The 17,807-nt window shown below is 38.3% G+C and overlaps 1 protein-coding gene across 1 annotated transcript in view; it reads left to right on the forward strand.

The window, feature by feature from the left end:
- The window catches only part of LOC140154037 (uncharacterized), a 137,029-nt gene that overhangs the window by 114,800 nt on the left and 4,422 nt on the right, over window positions 1–17,807 (forward strand). The window contains exons 47-50 of the mRNA XM_072180150.1: window positions 12,261–12,420; window positions 13,432–13,559; window positions 14,408–14,671; window positions 17,445–17,786. Of these exons, the coding sequence (XP_072036251.1) occupies window positions 12,261–12,420; window positions 13,432–13,559; window positions 14,408–14,671; window positions 17,445–17,786 (894 nt within the window). The remainder of the gene's footprint in view (window positions 1–12,260; window positions 12,421–13,431; window positions 13,560–14,407; window positions 14,672–17,444; window positions 17,787–17,807) is intronic.

A 17,807-nucleotide genomic window follows, 5' to 3' on the forward strand; every position in this document is an offset into this window, starting at 1 on the left:
ATGTCAAAAGGTAAGATACAGAATCGAAAGTTGAACTAAAAAGCTACTCCAGTCAGTGTACCATAACATTCTCTGCATGGCTGGTCAAAGAAGACCCACGATGATCTGTGATGAGCAAACAACAAAAGCAACATTCTCAATGGGTTTACATGGTTTAGGGGCAACTTTTAAATCTGAACCTCTTTCTTCCACTGGCCCCCCTGGCCCCCGGTTCCGCCGCCGTCACCGTGGCAATACATTTTGGACTATTAAGACAAAATTAATGCAATATCACATCTTTTTGCCATTCAGTTGTAACATTTGCTTCATATAGAATGAATATGGGGGTAATTACATTTTGGATGAATTTATAAATTATTATATAGTCGCGATTAATAATTTCATAAAGATTTTATTAAGATTAAAGTTAAAAACCTCGCGTCGAGGTTTTGCCAAGTTTTAAAAATAACGGCTACTTAATGAAATAACGGTTAGTTCATGAAAAAGAAGAAGTGAAATTTAGCAAAACGCGACGAGGTTTATTTACCCGTAAGCGAGCTCTATTGTTCCGCTATTGTATCCGCTATTGTATCCACTATTGTATTCTATTCATAAAAGCTACTGCAAGAATCGTGGCAATCCCTGATATCGCTGGTGTCTACCGCCGGCGTTTCGTATTTATTAACATTCAAAATGTTCCGATACTCTTACATTTATAGACTTATTCCCGCTTTTTATATAATATTCAGAAATTGCAATTATGAAAACTACAAACTTTGAAAGTGAAAATATATTACCATCGAAAATATATCATACTTAAATTCTATAGAATCTATAGAGGCATTGCATGTGACGTATCACCCCGTAAATATGGCAGACTACTCAATACTACTCAATCAATAATTTCATGCAGGGCCTCTATAGATACCCAACCCAGAAGTGCCCATTTTATTTCAAATTTTTTGTAATCGCGCCCAAATATCCCCGCAAATATCTTATACACGGCTTTATTGATTCATTTTGGGCATTTCAAAAGTTAGAAGTCGTCAAAAATGGCAACATCCATTGATAGCAATGGTTGAGTAAACATTGTCTAAACACTAGATAAAAAGACAGCTTTGTACTACAGAGAAGATGTGAGGAAAAGGAGATAGATCCAGCTATCCTCAAACAAAATATGTGTGCTGCCGCTCATTCAAAAGTAATCACGCTATTCAGGTTTAACAATAAAATACAATAAAGGGGTTCGAACCCATGATGGGTGTGATACACAACTTGCTGCTTAATAGTTTTAGGGAATGGTCAGTGTCTGTATATCATACTATGCATACCATGCATGCAGACCCTAACATCCAGTTATATTTCAAATAAAAAATAAGTTCCATGGCAAATTATAATTTCTGACGCTTGTTGACTCTTTCAACCTCTACGATTTATGATAAAGACTATTTTCAATTATCAAAATATCTTTATTAGGTTTGCAGGAAATGACAGGAAAATACATACAACAATAAAATAAACATGATCAACAATCATCCCTTTTCTAACAAAATCCTAAAACACTCTCCCTAAATAATTATAATTCGAAATAATAACACCTATTCATTTATTCATTATAAACCTCTCGCAAACTGGAATGTGTATGTGGTGAATTGTAATTTTAATAACCGATATATGGAAACAAACTGGTACTATAATATTATTCAAAATCAAGAATAATATCAGACAAATCCTCCTACTCGAACAGTACACTTAATTTAGGCCCGGGATTTAGGCCTGCATTGTGATTATAGACCTAAGGTAAAAATACTTGAAGAGATAACAAGAAACCTTTCGTGCTTGGCCATTGTAGTGCTTGGCTGATCCTTGCTGGATGAAGGTCAATATTGATCTATTATGTGAGTGAAATCAAACACCCTGTCCTCGTTGCTACTCCCATGTAATCGAAGGTCGTAAAAATTAATCCGATAACAATAGAGGGTATTCATTACTACATCATTGATGTGGTTGCTCAATGCTCATGCATAAAATTCTTCCACATAGGCTGTTTAGCTTAATCATGTTAATCGGGAAGTGACCTCTTGAAATGATATCATCACACTGATCAGAATGATCTTTATTCGCTACTTGCACGGTTCCGCCATTATGCACTATGTGCGGGGAGAGCCTCGAACTGGCAGCATACATGAAAGGAAGAATTATGCAACCTTACACAGAACGTTATGACTAGTTCAATTCCCATTCATGTATGCTGCCAGTTCGAGGCTCTCCCCGCACATAGTGCATAATGGCGGAACCGTGCAAGTAGCGAATGTTATTACAGTGCGGCCCATATAAAATGTTCAACACAAAGTGAACGATGTTATAACTTGGAGGGCTAACAAATACCCAGGGGCCAAACTCAACTTTTTTGGTCAACCTGACATGGGATGCTGTAAAAGGTTGTGTGGTATCAATGTGTTCGGTGGACATCCCTGAACAACTTCTAGGTGGACAACCCTGAAAATATGTTGCTGAAAAAATATGGCGGCCATTTTTCAAAATGGCCGCCATTAAAAACTATTTTGACTATATCTCAGTCCATAATGTACATAGAGTTGTAATTTTGGTGGCTATACCCATGTTTTGGGGGTCACAGAATCCATTGGAACAATCTGATAATACATAGAGTCGTTGCATCTGCCACAAATCCAAAATGGCCGCCAAAATGGCGCCAAAATTGCAAAATTATTTAATTTCACGATGCATACAACTTCTTTCTTTTTCTTCATTACAGCTAACATGAATAACGTATAAGTTACCTTCCAAGGATTGGTACTAATTAAAAACACAGTTATTTAAGAGGAAACTAGGTCCCCTAGGTGTAAGTATGTATGATACACAAACGTATTATGTTGGTATGATACTGATGATATAAACATGAGCCTTTGTTGGAAGGAGAGTTGACGGTTATCACAATGGTGTATCTCCAGATATGCTACTGGAACAGAGCTACAATAAGAGTGCCAAGGAAACAAGTGGCTTAGATGGAATAACAACAAATCCTGCTGCTCGAACCAAATGGGTATATACCAAGTCCATGACTGCAGCTGTCTCTTCACAGTTAAAGAGTATGCTGCATCTAGATCCTGAAACCGAAGACCCGCATCATGAAGGAGGTCATGCTCGCGTTGAAAGAGATTCTGATGAAGTTGTGAAGGTAAATGCTGCGATTGAAACAAGCCCATTTGCCAAGAATGCAAATCTCATCAACATATCTACTGGTCAGAAGGCAGATAAAGTGGTACAACAACAACTACTTCAAGTGAAACAAATTGGTACCGAAGCCTTGTCTGATTCAATACAGATGAAACAGAAGAAGACCAAAACGGTGAAGCTTCAGACATTTGCTACTCAGAACAAGGCAGCAAAATCTGGCAAAAAAAACCTCAGCAAGCGCGAAGAGTGATGAATCTGTTGCCCTTCTTCGCATGATTCAGATTACAGCAAGCGGTGGAAAAACTTGACATTGTCCAGTATATCGGCAACCATGAATGCACGAAATTTCCACCATCGATGTTCACAGAAGATGGTCAAATGAGATCTGGCAAAAAACCAAACTTCGTCAAGGCCATAAAAGCGGAAACAAAAGTTAGTTCTGTTCCTCAGTTGCCAGAAAGCCAGTTGAAAACAGCAGTCATAGTAGATGCCATGTTTGCCTTTCGTCATTGGTCTTTCCAGAAGGATGAAACCTTTGGAGAGATTGCCCAGCGATTCAAACAGTTACTACTCTCAGATGTACCAAGTAATACAGAATCGATTCACTTTTGCTGCGACAGATATAGGGCAGCAAGCTTGAAGGGAACCGAACGTCAAAAGCGAATCAAGACAAAATCAGCACAACCCAAAGTTTATGACATTCAAGAACAGATCCGTGCACCAGAGCCACTTGAGTTTTTTTCGGTGTCTTCAAACAAAGCTGGATTGCAATAGTTTCTTTGTGACGTGTGGTCTGCGGAGGAAGCAGAAAAGACATATCTGGGGGAAACCAATCTGTATCTAGGAGGAGGCTTTAAGGAAGAAACCAAGACTGTCATGATCAATGAAGAGTCTGTCACTCCGATACCTGAACTAGAATCCACTCAAGAAGAGGCAGATACTAGACTCATCCTCCATGCTGTCTATAGTGTACAGAAAGATAATGCTGAGCGTTTGGTTATCCATGCCAATGACACTGATGTGGTTGTCCTCTTCGTCTATTATGCCTCCTCGCTGTTACAAGATGTGTCAGAAATATGGATAAGAACAGACAGAGATACACACATACCTATACACGCCATAGCTGCTGCGTTAGGACAACCCCGATGCCGATCTCTACCGTTCATCCATAGTTTGAGTGGAAGGGTCACAACTAGTTTCTTCTTCTTCTTCACCAGTAAAAAGGTATGGTTATCCAACAGCAAGGCTCTCAATCTAACAGCCCTACAAGAGTTTGCTGAAACTGCTGGCTCTTTTGATGTTGAAGCTAATCTAACGCAGCAAGCAAGACAACATATGCTCAGTGTGTATGCCAGAAATACTGATGTAGATCTAGCTCTTGATGTTTTCAGAGCTCACAAGTTTCTTAATAACCGTTCCACTCTCTTGAAACTTCTTCCACCAACTGAAGGTGCATTCAAGTTCCATCTGAAACGTGCAGCATTGGCAACTATGATAGACAAGTCGGCTCATATTCCCAAGCCAAACTTACCAGCATTTCAAGAATTTGGCTGGACTGTCAAAGATAACACCTTTGTTCCTGCCACAACTTCTGACCCAGTAATGGCTCGATCTATTTCCTGTACCTGCACCAAAGGATGTGGTATCAGATGCTCCTGCGTCAAGAAAGATGTACCATGCTATATCGGCTGCAAGTGTACTGGATCACAAGACAAGTGTAATCACACACGACTTTTGACACAGCTTGATGAACCGAGTAATGATGAGAGTGACAGTAGTGATGAAGAGAACTAATCATGAAATTTTAACATGACATTAAGCCTACATATCATATGAATGAACTATGTTTGGCAGAGTTGAGCAGCACAGCCACAAACTATAAATTCTGACATCATTATAATATATGCAGAAACATAGACGATTTATGGCATAACTAATGGTACACCAAAAAATGTCCAAGTTTATATAATACCAATATTTAACATTTTGGTACTTATATTCACCATTTTAGCGCCACTGTGGTAGTTACGGCAGCCATATTGGTGGCCATTTTGGATTTTTGTTGTAGATGTAACTATGCTATGTAGTAAATGATTGCTCCAATTGATTCTTTGACCCCACAAACCTATGTATAGCCACCAAAACTACCACCCTATGTACATTGTGGGCTGAGATATGGTCAAAAATCGTTTTGAATGGTTTTTTTTTTTGAAAAATGGCCGCCATATTTTTTGCATGTAGAAATTAGGACTCATTCTTCATGTTATTATGGTACCACTTTACTGAATGGGACCAAGTTTTAAAAAGGGTGAAAAGCCACACAGGAAAGATTTTTTAAACTTTGCCCCTTTTTACGTTTTGAAACGTGTTTTGGTAGATATACCTTACAATAAATGAAGAAAATCAAAAATATTTCACCATTTTTAATGGAGAATGCGGATCTTCGGATCAATCCCGACCTAAAACGGATCTGATTTTAAAAATATTTACAAGTCGGGTTGGAATACGGATCTATGGGATAGGTCGAGTTGGGGCAGGAATTATTTTAAAGGGATAGGCGACTGGAAAACGTCACAAAGGTTGCAAGTGGTTGCAAAACGAAAGGTTGCAAGAGAGCTTCCCCCTGTCAAAAGTCTTCCCCCCCCCCCCCCATTGCCCCCCTGTGGGATGGTGACCGCCCCGACATTTAAGACTTTTTTGTGTAAAAAAATACAATATATTTTGCCATTTTAACCTAAAAAGTGTCAATTTTTGCGCGCTTCGCGGGAATTTATTCACTTTCTGTACCATATTTCACCAGTTTAGCTTCAATATGGCAACATTTTTCGCGCGCTTCGCGCGCATTTGTAACATTAACTAATTTTGTCACCAAAAGGTGCTCCACTTAAAATTTGTCTTGCCCCTCTTTGCCCCCCTCCACCCCTCTGAAAAAGTGCTGGCTACGCCACTGGTGGTACCTCATCTCTATGACTTGAATTGACAAAGGTCAGTATCCTTCCCGGCATGCTTAGTATAAATCCAAGCCAAGTCCGTAGATGATAATATTATCATGTGTTCATTAATCATTACGATAAAATATTTATGAAATAATCATGTTATAACAACTAAATTATTGTAAATTATGACGCAATGACCAACGATGACATGGTTGACAGATGTCGTGCATCATTGTGTGAAGGTGGGTAGGCGCGCCCATAAGCGTGTGAAAATTCAGGGGGCGGGTCTTATAGTTATAGGCCTAACATATCAGTGGACCTGTGTAACATTTAACATTTTGTTAATTGAGTTCGGACCCTTTTTTGTTTAAGCAATGATTTAAATAGTGTAAATATGATGCACCAAATGGCTTCAATTGGACCTCCATTTTGCAAAATTGTCCAACTTCTCAAGGTGGAACATCCCCCCTGACACCCCCTGCGTAGTGGGTAAACAAGTAGCCATTTTCGGTTCTGCTTTCCACATTTGCCAATTGATGTAATTTATAGGCCTATAATAGGGAAAACTTTTCCACGAAAGGCTTCATGGACCGTCATTTCACAACATTGTGGTTTTTTTAATCTAAAACTTTCCACACTATTAGTGCCAAAATGGACCACCAAATCGCTTCAATTAGGTATTCATTTTGAAAAAAGTTTCTTACATGTATAGGCCTACAATAATAGGGAAAAATTTCCTACGAAAGGCTTTGTGGACTGTCACTTCACAAATTTTTGCCTTTTTTAAATTAAAATTTTACACACTAATAGTGCCAAAATGGGCCACCAAATCGCTTCAATTAGGTATTCATTTTGCAAAAGTTTCTTACTTCTCAGGGGGCACATCCCCCTCAGACACCCCCTACGTAGTGGGTAAACAAGTAGCCATTTTCACTTCTGCTTTCCACATTGCCAATTTATGTAATTTACATACATGTATAGGCCTACAATAATAGGGAAAAATTTCCTACGAAAGGCTTTGTGGACTGTCACTGTCACTTCACAAATTTTTGCCTTTTTTAAACTAAAATTTTACACACTAATAGTGCCAAAATGGGCCACCAAATCGCTTCAATTAGGTATTCATTTTGCAAAAGTTTCTTACTTCTGAGGGGGCCACATCCCCCCTCAGATGGCCGCTTTGATTTATTGATTTCCCCACTGTCAGTGTGTCCCCCCCACTTTCAAAAACGGATTTACGCCCCTGTGCATGTCAATAATTACAATTACAATTAACAAAATGGCTGTTGGTGGTACCTCATGTTCTGACATGCTGTGACCCCGAGGTTCCCGACATTGCCCTAATAAACTCTCCTGGTTGAGGAGAGTTGAAACGATTCTATCTTCCGGTCCCGGTCGGGATCTGTAAAACATGACAAATCTATAATATTAAGGTTACTGCCTCTTTTGAGGTTTTGAGCAAAAAAATGGGATGATTTTGCCACATTAAGTATCAAATTTGGCCCAGAAATAATCATCGGAAAAATAAAAGTTATACCTCATCTTAAAGGTAAAGGTTTATATATTATTATTTTTCCATTGCTATTTTAATTTTCAGACTCTGATTGGGACTGGGAGTGAATGACCTGGGTCATTGATTATAGCACTCGCTATTATTTTTTGGACCAGTCATTTCATCAATTTTCCTCATTCCGATTTCTAAACCAAATTGTAGGCATCTATAAAACATCCCATAATAACATTCTTGCTATTCAGTTTTGATATCTCTACTTCAGAAATAAAATTTCAAGTTGCAGAAAACCTAAATTTACGACTGAAATTTGTATTTTTCAAAAATTTCTTAATGAGTCTAGCTTTCATAGCTTGTTTAATTATTTTCAAAAAAATTAACTTTGCAAGATATGGTGCATATCTTCGCTACATGTGCATACTCGAATTTGGGGATTACGATCAGCCAATTTCGAAATATCATTTTTTTAGACGGTATGGTCAACACTTTTTAAGCTTTTACACGATTCAGAGATATGGTCAATCGTGTAACATTTCTTTCAATTCTATGTTACTTATTTGACAAAGTGTCAAACGAAATTCGCCCTCATAAGCCACGACAAGGCCCGGTTGCTTGTGTAATTTGCTACTCACAATCAAATGACTGCAACTGGTTAAATTCCTGATTTTCCTGGCAAGAAGACACGGAGAAATTTATATTTCACGCCGGGCCATGTGTTTACGTTTCATGAGGTCATGGGTCAATCCGGCAAATCGAGATGTACACACTTGGAGAAGACTGCCGCGGTTTGTATATCCCGTTTGGAACCAGGCGGCATAGGAAGCGCAACACGTGACATACGAGGCTGGCGAAGATACAGGGCTGACAGCCCCATTCAAAATACACGGTTAGCAATTACAAATAGAAAATTAACATACTTGCAATGTGGTACACGGTCGTACCCCGACGGTTTTGCAGTAAGATAATTTTGCTTTGACACCGCATAACAAATTTAGAATTGTTTATGAAAATTTCATGATTATGTGTTAATCCAATGGCGACCTCAATATTGGCGATATCGCTTCCATCACCGCCTGTTTGGAACATGATTGACCAACGATGTTATGAATGTTAGAAGCTGTGGTCAGAACAGGGCCAGTTTCATATTTCTAGTCCGAACAAACCAAGGGCACAATTAACAATTTTAGAACAAGAATGTTCGTCAGCCTACTACGATAATTGCCTTTTGTAATTTTGAGAACAAAAGAACAAAATATGGTTTAACGCTGCATTTTTAATAAATCATATGATTCACCAATCTTTGCTCAAGAACAAAATAATGATTAGGCCTGGCGGGGGGGGGCGTGGTCGCTATCATTTTCTTCGGAAGGGGTCCCAAATATACAGAAAGGTTCAAAAAATGTTTGAAAAAAAAAAAAATATGGGGGGGTCATAACATTTTTGATGACCAAAATGTAGGGAGTCACAAGATGACCACAGATAGTGTGGTTATTTCATTCAAAAAGACTGATTTGAATGATTTCAATACAATTTTAGCCTGTTTATGAGGTAGGCCTAAGGGCCTATGCAATTTACCCCCGGGGGTAAAACTTCCTAATGACTCGCCAAAATCGCCCCCCCTCTCTCGGCCCGCCAAAAATCGCTTGCCCCCCCGTCGGCCCGCCAAAAATTCTTTGCCCACTCCCCCTTGAACATGCCAAATTTTGGGATCCCAAATTGCAAACCTTAAATGGTCTAGATGTAGGCCTATCGGCGCAGCGAGCAGGAAAATTTAAGCGTTTCCGTACTGTTTTCCCAAGCCATTTTAGAGTGTTTTATTAAAAAGGCGCCCCATGAATGCGTGCAAAAAATCGCTTGGGGGGAATTGCATGCCCCCCCCCCTTTCGGCTCGCCAAAATTTCTACCCCCCCGCCAATCTTACCCTCCCCCAAGGGTCATAATTATTGCACAGCCCCTAAGGTGTAGGCCAATCGGCGCGGCGGTGGGGGTCATACATTTTTTGTTGCCGAAAAAGGGGGGGGGGGGGTCGTAATTTCATTGCCGCCGACTTTTTTTAAATTTCGGACCACCCCTCCTTCCAAAAGCAGTAAAAACCTTTGAGTTGGATCTAATACAAAATTTGTATTTTATGAACCGTGTCGGAAGTTATTTTGTGTTTTTGTTATTTTGTATTTTAATCAGTGGGCCTATTGGACTATTTTCGAAGTTTAGATTTTCGGATCCCTTTTGTAGGCGTAGATCCTGTTGGGATGGAGGATAAATCCCACTAATATTTTGCCAGGGGAGATGTTCATACAATCACCCTCCCAATGTTGACGCCTGTATGTGGGTTTCTGCCAGGGGTTTCTGACCTCAACAGCTAGATTCTTTTTTGCCACCCCCTCCCCCCTAGGCCTACGCGTATGACGGGTAGGCATATGGTCGTTAGGCGTATAATTATGGTTTAGGCGAAGTGACACCTAAAAACCGGCCCTAGGCATGCGGGGGGGGGGGGGGGACAAGTTGTAATTTTTTAGACGGGGGTGGAGGCTCCAGACTTGAAACCCGTAGGCCTACCCATTGCCATTTGACCGTGGACAGGTAGGGTGGGGCCTACCCATTTCTAAGGATTTTCTCAAAAATATAGACCAGTGTCTAAAGTTTTCTTTCCTATAGACCCATTTTCCCCGAAAAGATTTACGGTACGGGGGTTTAAGGGCTGGGGTATGAACGTTTGGACAGTATTTATTGTGGGACATTAGAGCACATCAGACATATCGAATTGCATTCTGAATACGAAGAATGTCATTCTGATATCAAATAATTTAGATTTTTGAAATTCGCAATTTAATACACATTTTATGGCAAATCATTAAAATTGATATTTTTGATATTTAACAGTACTTGAAGCAAACTTTATAAATCTGATGATTTATACTTAAAGTGTATGTAGGTGGGATGAAAAGCCAATGATCAATTGAAAATTTTGACCTTTCGTATTGAAGATATGGATTTTTTTCCCAAAACACCAAAAAAATAGGTCTTTTGGGGAAACAAATCCATATCTTCAATATGAAAGGTCAAAATTTTCAATTGATCGTCGGCTTTTCCTCCCTGCTACATACACTTTAAGAATATGTCATTAGATTTATATAATTTACTTCGAGGACTGTTATATATCAAAAATTTGAAAAACATCAAATTTTTATAATTTGTCATAAAATTTGAATTATATTGTGATTTTCAAAAAATGAAAATTATTTGATATCAGAAAGACATGCTTCGTATTCAGAATGCAATTCGATAGGTCTGAGGTGCTCTCATGCCCCACAAAAAAAACTGTCGAAACGCAATAAACGCTCATTTTAGATCCCTTAACGGACCCATAAGGATTTTCAGCAAAAATAGGGACCCATGTCTATAAGGATTATTTGCAAAAGCGCAATCCCCGTATGCATTTAGCAGTATGGGATTACCTCCCCCCCCCCCTCCCTTGCCATTGAATAATGATCAATAGACCTTCAACAATATTTGGTTGATCATTTATAATAATCACTTTTGTGAGCCCCGGGTTTCAGTAAATATAATAATAGGCCCATATCTTCCATATAAATATGTTTTCACAGCAATTCTTGCATGCCCGGGCTGTATAGTGCAAAACAAAACACTACTGCAAGTTACCGGGCCCTGCTGGGCGCACGGTTTCAAGCACAGCGATATCCCGATTCCCGCTCGTACATCCCGTTTTGATATTATATGCCCAATTTGACGAGTTTGCCGGACTGACGTTCTAATCGGAAACGCTTCAACTTGAGAGTTAGTCTCCTTCACAATCGGTTTATGCTGTGGTTTACGTCGTTCTAAACACACGTCGTTCGTCCTTACAACATGCAGTCTGTACTCGAAACTAAGATAGTAATTGATGCATACCATGGAGCTTTTAATAAAGGGACCTCACGCAATACAATCGGAGTTTGTATTCATTAGCAACGGGAGACAAAATAGGGGGAAATTACACATTGGCACTTTTTTTCAGGATTCATGTTATTTTATATGAAGGGTATGTAGGCCTATGTCTTCTTGTCAAAAATAAAATAAAAAATTTTCCCTATGTCAAGGTCATGACCCAGGAGAATGTACCCTTAAGGTGAGTCTGCATATTATCGCCGCCTACTTTCATAGTGATCACGAACCCGTCGCCGTTAGCTCCTCACCGCGCACAACTACAAGAAAGCCAATTTGGAGATCCCATCGCAATCGATATCTCAGCTATTATCAACTGAAATTAGATTATAATCATACCGTCTGTGGTGAGGATTATCATGAGCACTTCTATGAGCTAATGACATCTTATTCTTTTTTATTTGATTTGTGATAATTGTGTTGACCTATTACTTGGAACGATTTAACGGAATAATTAAATGTTATCCAATTAACATTGATCGGATCGGATCTGGAAAGGCTAGTACGGATCGGGATGAGATCACCAGGTCGGATAGGCCCACAAATTAGGTCTGAATCGGACGCATCGTTCGAAATGGTTTGGGACGGGGTCGGGTCGGGCTGGTCGGGTGGGGTGGAAAAAGCACAATGCAACATCATCTCGTATTTCAGACATTGCCTATTGGCTAATCATTAGTTTTGGTTCTCTTCATCAGTTCCAGAGGGAATTGCTTTAGACATCGTAAATGGAAGGCTATTTTTTACTAATAGGAGTAATAGGACGATTGAAGAACTTACTGGATTAAGCGAAAGTCGCGTAATCATTGATGAGAACTTGGATAAACCAAGGGCCATTGTAGCAGACACAACATCAAGGTGTGTATCATTTTGTCCTTATCCATTCAATGTTAGTGAGTGGCATGCATGGTCATGCCCAAAGATGCTTAATGACATGGATAGACAATAGATTACGTAAAGCGTTGTTCATTTGATGCCGAATTGATTTACAGATATGCTATTCATACAGTGGTACGTCGTATATTTTGTTTCGGACAAAGGGGTTCTGCTAGTGAATTGCGCCTACAACATTTAAAAGCTTGTCTTATAAGTATTGATAAGTGATTGAAAGAAAGTCTTGGGTAAGCTCCCACTTGTAAAGTGGAAAGTTTCGAGGTAACCAAAAGGTAGGCTTATGTTTGAGCGGTCTCAGTAGAAAATTAGCTCCCGATAGAGGGCAGAGCCTGAAGAATTACTGGGAAATTACGTACGAAAGAAAGAAAGAAAGAAAGAAAGAAAGAAAGAAAGAAAGAAAGAAAGAAAGAAAAAGAAAGAAAGAAAGAAAGAAAGAAAGAAAGAAAGAAAGAAAGAAAGAAAGAAAGAAAGAAAGAAAGAAAGAAAGAAAGAAAGAAAGAAGGAAGGAAGGAAGGAAGGAAGGAAGGAAGGAAGGAAGGAGGGAGGGAGGGAGGGAGGGAGGAGGGGGAGGGAGGGAGGAGGGAGGAGGGAGGAGGGAGGGAGGAGGAGGAAGGAAGAAAGAAAGAAAGAAAGAAAGAAAGAAAGAAAGAAAGAAAGAAAGAAAGAAAGAAAGAAAGAAAGAAAGAAAGAAAGAAAGAAAGAAAGAAAGAAAGAAAGAAAGAAAGAAAGAAATGAACGAATGGAAGAAAGAATAAGAAAAACTTCAATCAAAATGTTTTACCTTAGGTACCAACCACAGATTGAGTCTTGAATAGAGACATTACACATGGGTTTTGAGAACGCTTATGTACAATTATTTTTCACGCAAAGAAAAATTACGCGGGAAAATAACCTCACAATTCGTGATAAATCTTTGCCGGTGCCGGTTGAGAAAGACTATTAACCTGAACAATTGCATCACATTTTCATCAACAGTCGCTTATTTTGGACTGACTGGGGAACCAATCCAAAGATTGAACGGGCTAATATGGACGGAAGTGGGAGAAGAACTCTCATCAACTCAGATATAATCCATCCTAATGGTTTGGCAATTGACTTTCAAGGTATTTAATCATGCAAACAAAGACAAATTATTCAGTAAAAACGAACAAACCAGTTGTATTATTTTGGATGTTAAAAGATAATAGAAATCTATACATTACTTGACGTGGTTCAAGCCCATGCGGCCCTGATTTGGTAAAACGATCTAACTTGAAATTTGGACATTTTGAGATAAATCCATATCATGGGTAATGTGAGGGCGCTCTTTCCATTTGTGACATCCTAAAATCACCTTCATGCCACCAAATAATGAGATTGTTTATATTTTCTAAGACATTAGATCTGTTTAATAATTTATTTTATTCAAAAAGAAAAACGTCAAGTGTTCAAACTTTAATGCTCTTTTTCTCAAAACAGTGATTTAAATTTCAAGTTAGATCATTTTACCAAATCAGGGCCGAATGGGGTTCAAATTCTACTTCCTTGACTCTTCACCGTGGTTGCATAACAAAAACCGTCCATTTTGTTAGATTTTATGACGAGAGCGCCGTCATTTTAAGCTAGTGTATAGCGCACCAGTCTGACAACAAGTAGCTATAGCGCAAATATTTTGTTCTGGTCTAGGAGCTGAATCTCATACGGACCTTAGAGGATGTGCAATCACAACATTATGCCTTCCATATTATAAAATTAATTATCAAGCACGAATCACATGGTTTTATTTAAAACAAACTCCTATTGACCATAAAATGGTTTTAAAACCTTTTCATGACCTTTATAAAACCTGACATTTAATGTTATGGAAACATTTTACAAACACCCAAAATATAACTTGTTTAAAACGTTTTAAAAATATTTTTGCGTTTGCTGGGTAACGACCACAAAAAAATATCACATTGTTTTTCCATAGCGAATTTGTTGTACTGGTGTGATGCCGTATTGGATCGTATAGAAGAATCAGATCTCAACGGCCAGTCGAGGATAATCGTGGCTACTATTACAGATGAAATAGTCCCTTTTGATATTGGTATTTACAACAACGATCTCTACTGGTCAGATTGGCGTTATATCAGGCTAATTAAGTTGACTAATAGATACAATACTACAGGCCGTGGTGTGGATTTAGTGGGGCCAGCTGTTTTCCAGAAGGCTTCGGGATTGCATATTCATAAAGGTGAGAAAAACTATTCGCTGCTTGAAAAATGCAAAAGGGACTCGGAGATCAAATTAATATTATTGACAATATGACCTACATTATTCGAATAGATTTATCAGGTTTTTCAGCGAATAATTATTTCGTGATTTATTGTTGGACAAAACATTCTTTACTCACTACAATTTTCGGTCCCACACAAAGAAGTATTAGGTATGAACACTGCGTTCTTTAGTTTCTTTTACAAGCTTCAGTAGTGGATCGTATTCATGACTTAAAGGTCCATGACCCGATCGACAACTTCATCCCCCATTTCTATTCATGCACGGTTGTTTGAGGTGATCATTTATTAGTTTTTCAAACAAAACATCAAGTACAACCCAATTTTAGGCTTAATCAGCTACGATCGATATCATCCTAATGTATACAGATGCTTTTGAGTCATTTTCAACTTTAATTTCACATCTTTTACAAAATATTCACTTTTACAGCATTTTAAAGCTTTTTTGGATATAAAATGTATCTATTTATGACAAAATTGGTGGCGCTATTTAGTTACTGGAAATTACTCTTTCAAGCTTTCAATACAAAAAATTCCTTTTATTTTTTGATGAAATATGTTTATAAAATTTCTTTGTTGCTTGTTTCACCTATGCCATCTGTTTTAATGGCAGTAATAATCACCTACCCCTTGCAAATTAAGAAATATGATTTACGATAAATAGCGCCACCTATAGTTTGCATTTACTTAATAATGAAGCCAATTCTATATACATCAAACAACCGTCATTAAAACTGAGATTTTGGTATCAAAAGAAAGCTCATATCTTTTTCATTATCCCAGTGAAATTAACGCCCGACATATGTTTTGTTTAAGTGATGTGAACAAAAACGTGTTGATTTGTGATTACTACAACTGGAAGTGTATGCACTATCCTATGGGCATTGTTAAACACGTTTTTACTTCTCATATGTGACACGATCTGGTCCATGGTGGCCAAAGGGCAAATTTGAAATTGAGATAAAGGCAAAAATAGGGAGTAAAAAACAATAAAATACGATTTGTGATCGTTCTGACATATTATCATAATCTAAAAAATTATGATAATATGTCGGACCAACAGCAAATCATACGTTTTACTACAAATAGTATCGAATTTGACAGTTTGCTCATAGATTTCAGTTGGAACATGTGTAAGTATTACAAATATGCCAAAAAATCGGTTTTGAAAAAAATAAAGGTATATTCTGGAAAAAATCGTACATTAAGGCTTTTATAGTGTTTGTATAAGGTAATAGTTATAGTAGGCCTAATTCAATTTTCAAAAATACCTCCTTTGTCCCCCATGGACCAGATCGTGTCGCATATTAAAACCACTGCAGGGATGCAACTCTGTAAACGTGTTGATTTAGTGGTAGGCTTCACGCCTCTTTAAGGGGTTGTTTGGAATGGCTGGTGAGTCAGGGGTCAAAAATAAAAGTGTTACCTTTTTGACCACAACACATGAGTATGTATCATGTGCCATACACAAACTAACAAAACAATACCTTAAAGTATCATTTTTTAATGTTTTTGGTCATAAACTCGATATTCCACATTTACAAAATGTTTGTACCGTGAGCGTGTCTGTTGTCAGGTCGATGACATTATAGACACAGCCTTGAATAATAAATATTGTGGCTAATAACATTCCTTATTGCTTAAAGCAATAGTAGATTGCCCAATCCCTTAAGAAGCCAACATGTGCCCTCATTTCTGTATAGGGTCTCAATGCCCCGTCTACTTATTTCCATGGCTTCCCGAAACTCTCTATACCTTGTGTTGTGTTCCTGTTCAAGGGTCTTCGATTTGTCCCATTCTATAACATGAGAAGCCCGCATAGTGTCATCGCCCCGATATCCTCATGGCAGAAATTCCCATGGTGGTAGATCGAATCCATTAGTTCTTCAACCGCCACACATTACCATTTTGTTACGACTTGTTTAATAGTTTTGAGACTATGTGCGCCGCCCGAGTGACTCCGACAGCCCATTTAATGGTTTTTAAACATATGGATAAAATCAGCCACTTCTTTTTTATATATTAGTAAATTATGATATTGCAATTCATATGTATATCAACAACATGAGAAATATTTGGACTAAAAAATATATAAAAATATTTTGAGCTTAGAATTTGAGCGTGATCAATCTGAGACTAGTATTTTCAGGTAAACTAGTCTCAGTGATCAATATTGTATTTATTATGCAAATAAACAATTTCAATGAGCTGGTAGCTAAACCTTTGTTGACATTTGATAGCTCATGTGTTATCGTGACATAGACATGATAGGGGATGGGCGGGTAATGCCACTCTTGATATTGGTATGGTTTATTCTATCTTACGTTGTTTTAATGTGTAATAATAGGCTTAAATGAAAAAATGTTCGGGATTACCCCACTCTCTCCTATAGTGTCCGCTTCATTTACTTACGTCATCAGCCCGCTGCCTTGAAAATTAATTTCGCTTCGAACGGGGGAGGGACTCGTACGAGCCCGAACTTTACCAACACAATTTCTCTTTTTTTCAGGAGAAATACGCATAAAAAATTGCAACGAGTGTCAACTTGTAATGTAATAATTATTCTCTTTGAATGGAGTTAAATTTGTTTTTGCAATATGCCCCTTGAAATTACGATAAATGTTTGATAATATCAGAAATCAAAGTTCATATATTAGCAATATGCATAATATGTACCTCACTATATAATTTTAAGTCTAAAAAAATTACTTTCCTTTCTTTGATAATTTCAAGCCGCCAATGCCGTTCAATTTCAAGTACGCCTTGTTGATGGCTCTAATAGCAACGAAGGTCGAGTAGAAATATTCCATAACGTCTGGGGAACCGTTTGCGATAAGGCCTTGATCGGAGGCTTGAGCGTGAATAATGCACGAGTAATTTGCCGACAACTCGGACTTCCCTATGGTGCTGCCCAATTGGTTGGTAATGCTGCCTTTGGACAAGGCTCTGGACAGATTTGGCAGAATGCTTTTGGATGCTCCGGATCAGAAAATAGAGTGAGGGATTGTAACTATGACGGAGAGTTTATCGAAGGTTGTACACACAGTAACGACGTCGGTGTTCGATGTATCGATTGTAAGTCACTGGGAACAATTA

This window comes from Amphiura filiformis, chromosome 1 (genome assembly GCF_039555335.1).
Source record: "Amphiura filiformis chromosome 1, Afil_fr2py, whole genome shotgun sequence".
Lineage (NCBI taxonomy): Eukaryota > Metazoa > Echinodermata > Ophiuroidea > Amphilepidida > Amphiuridae > Amphiura > Amphiura filiformis.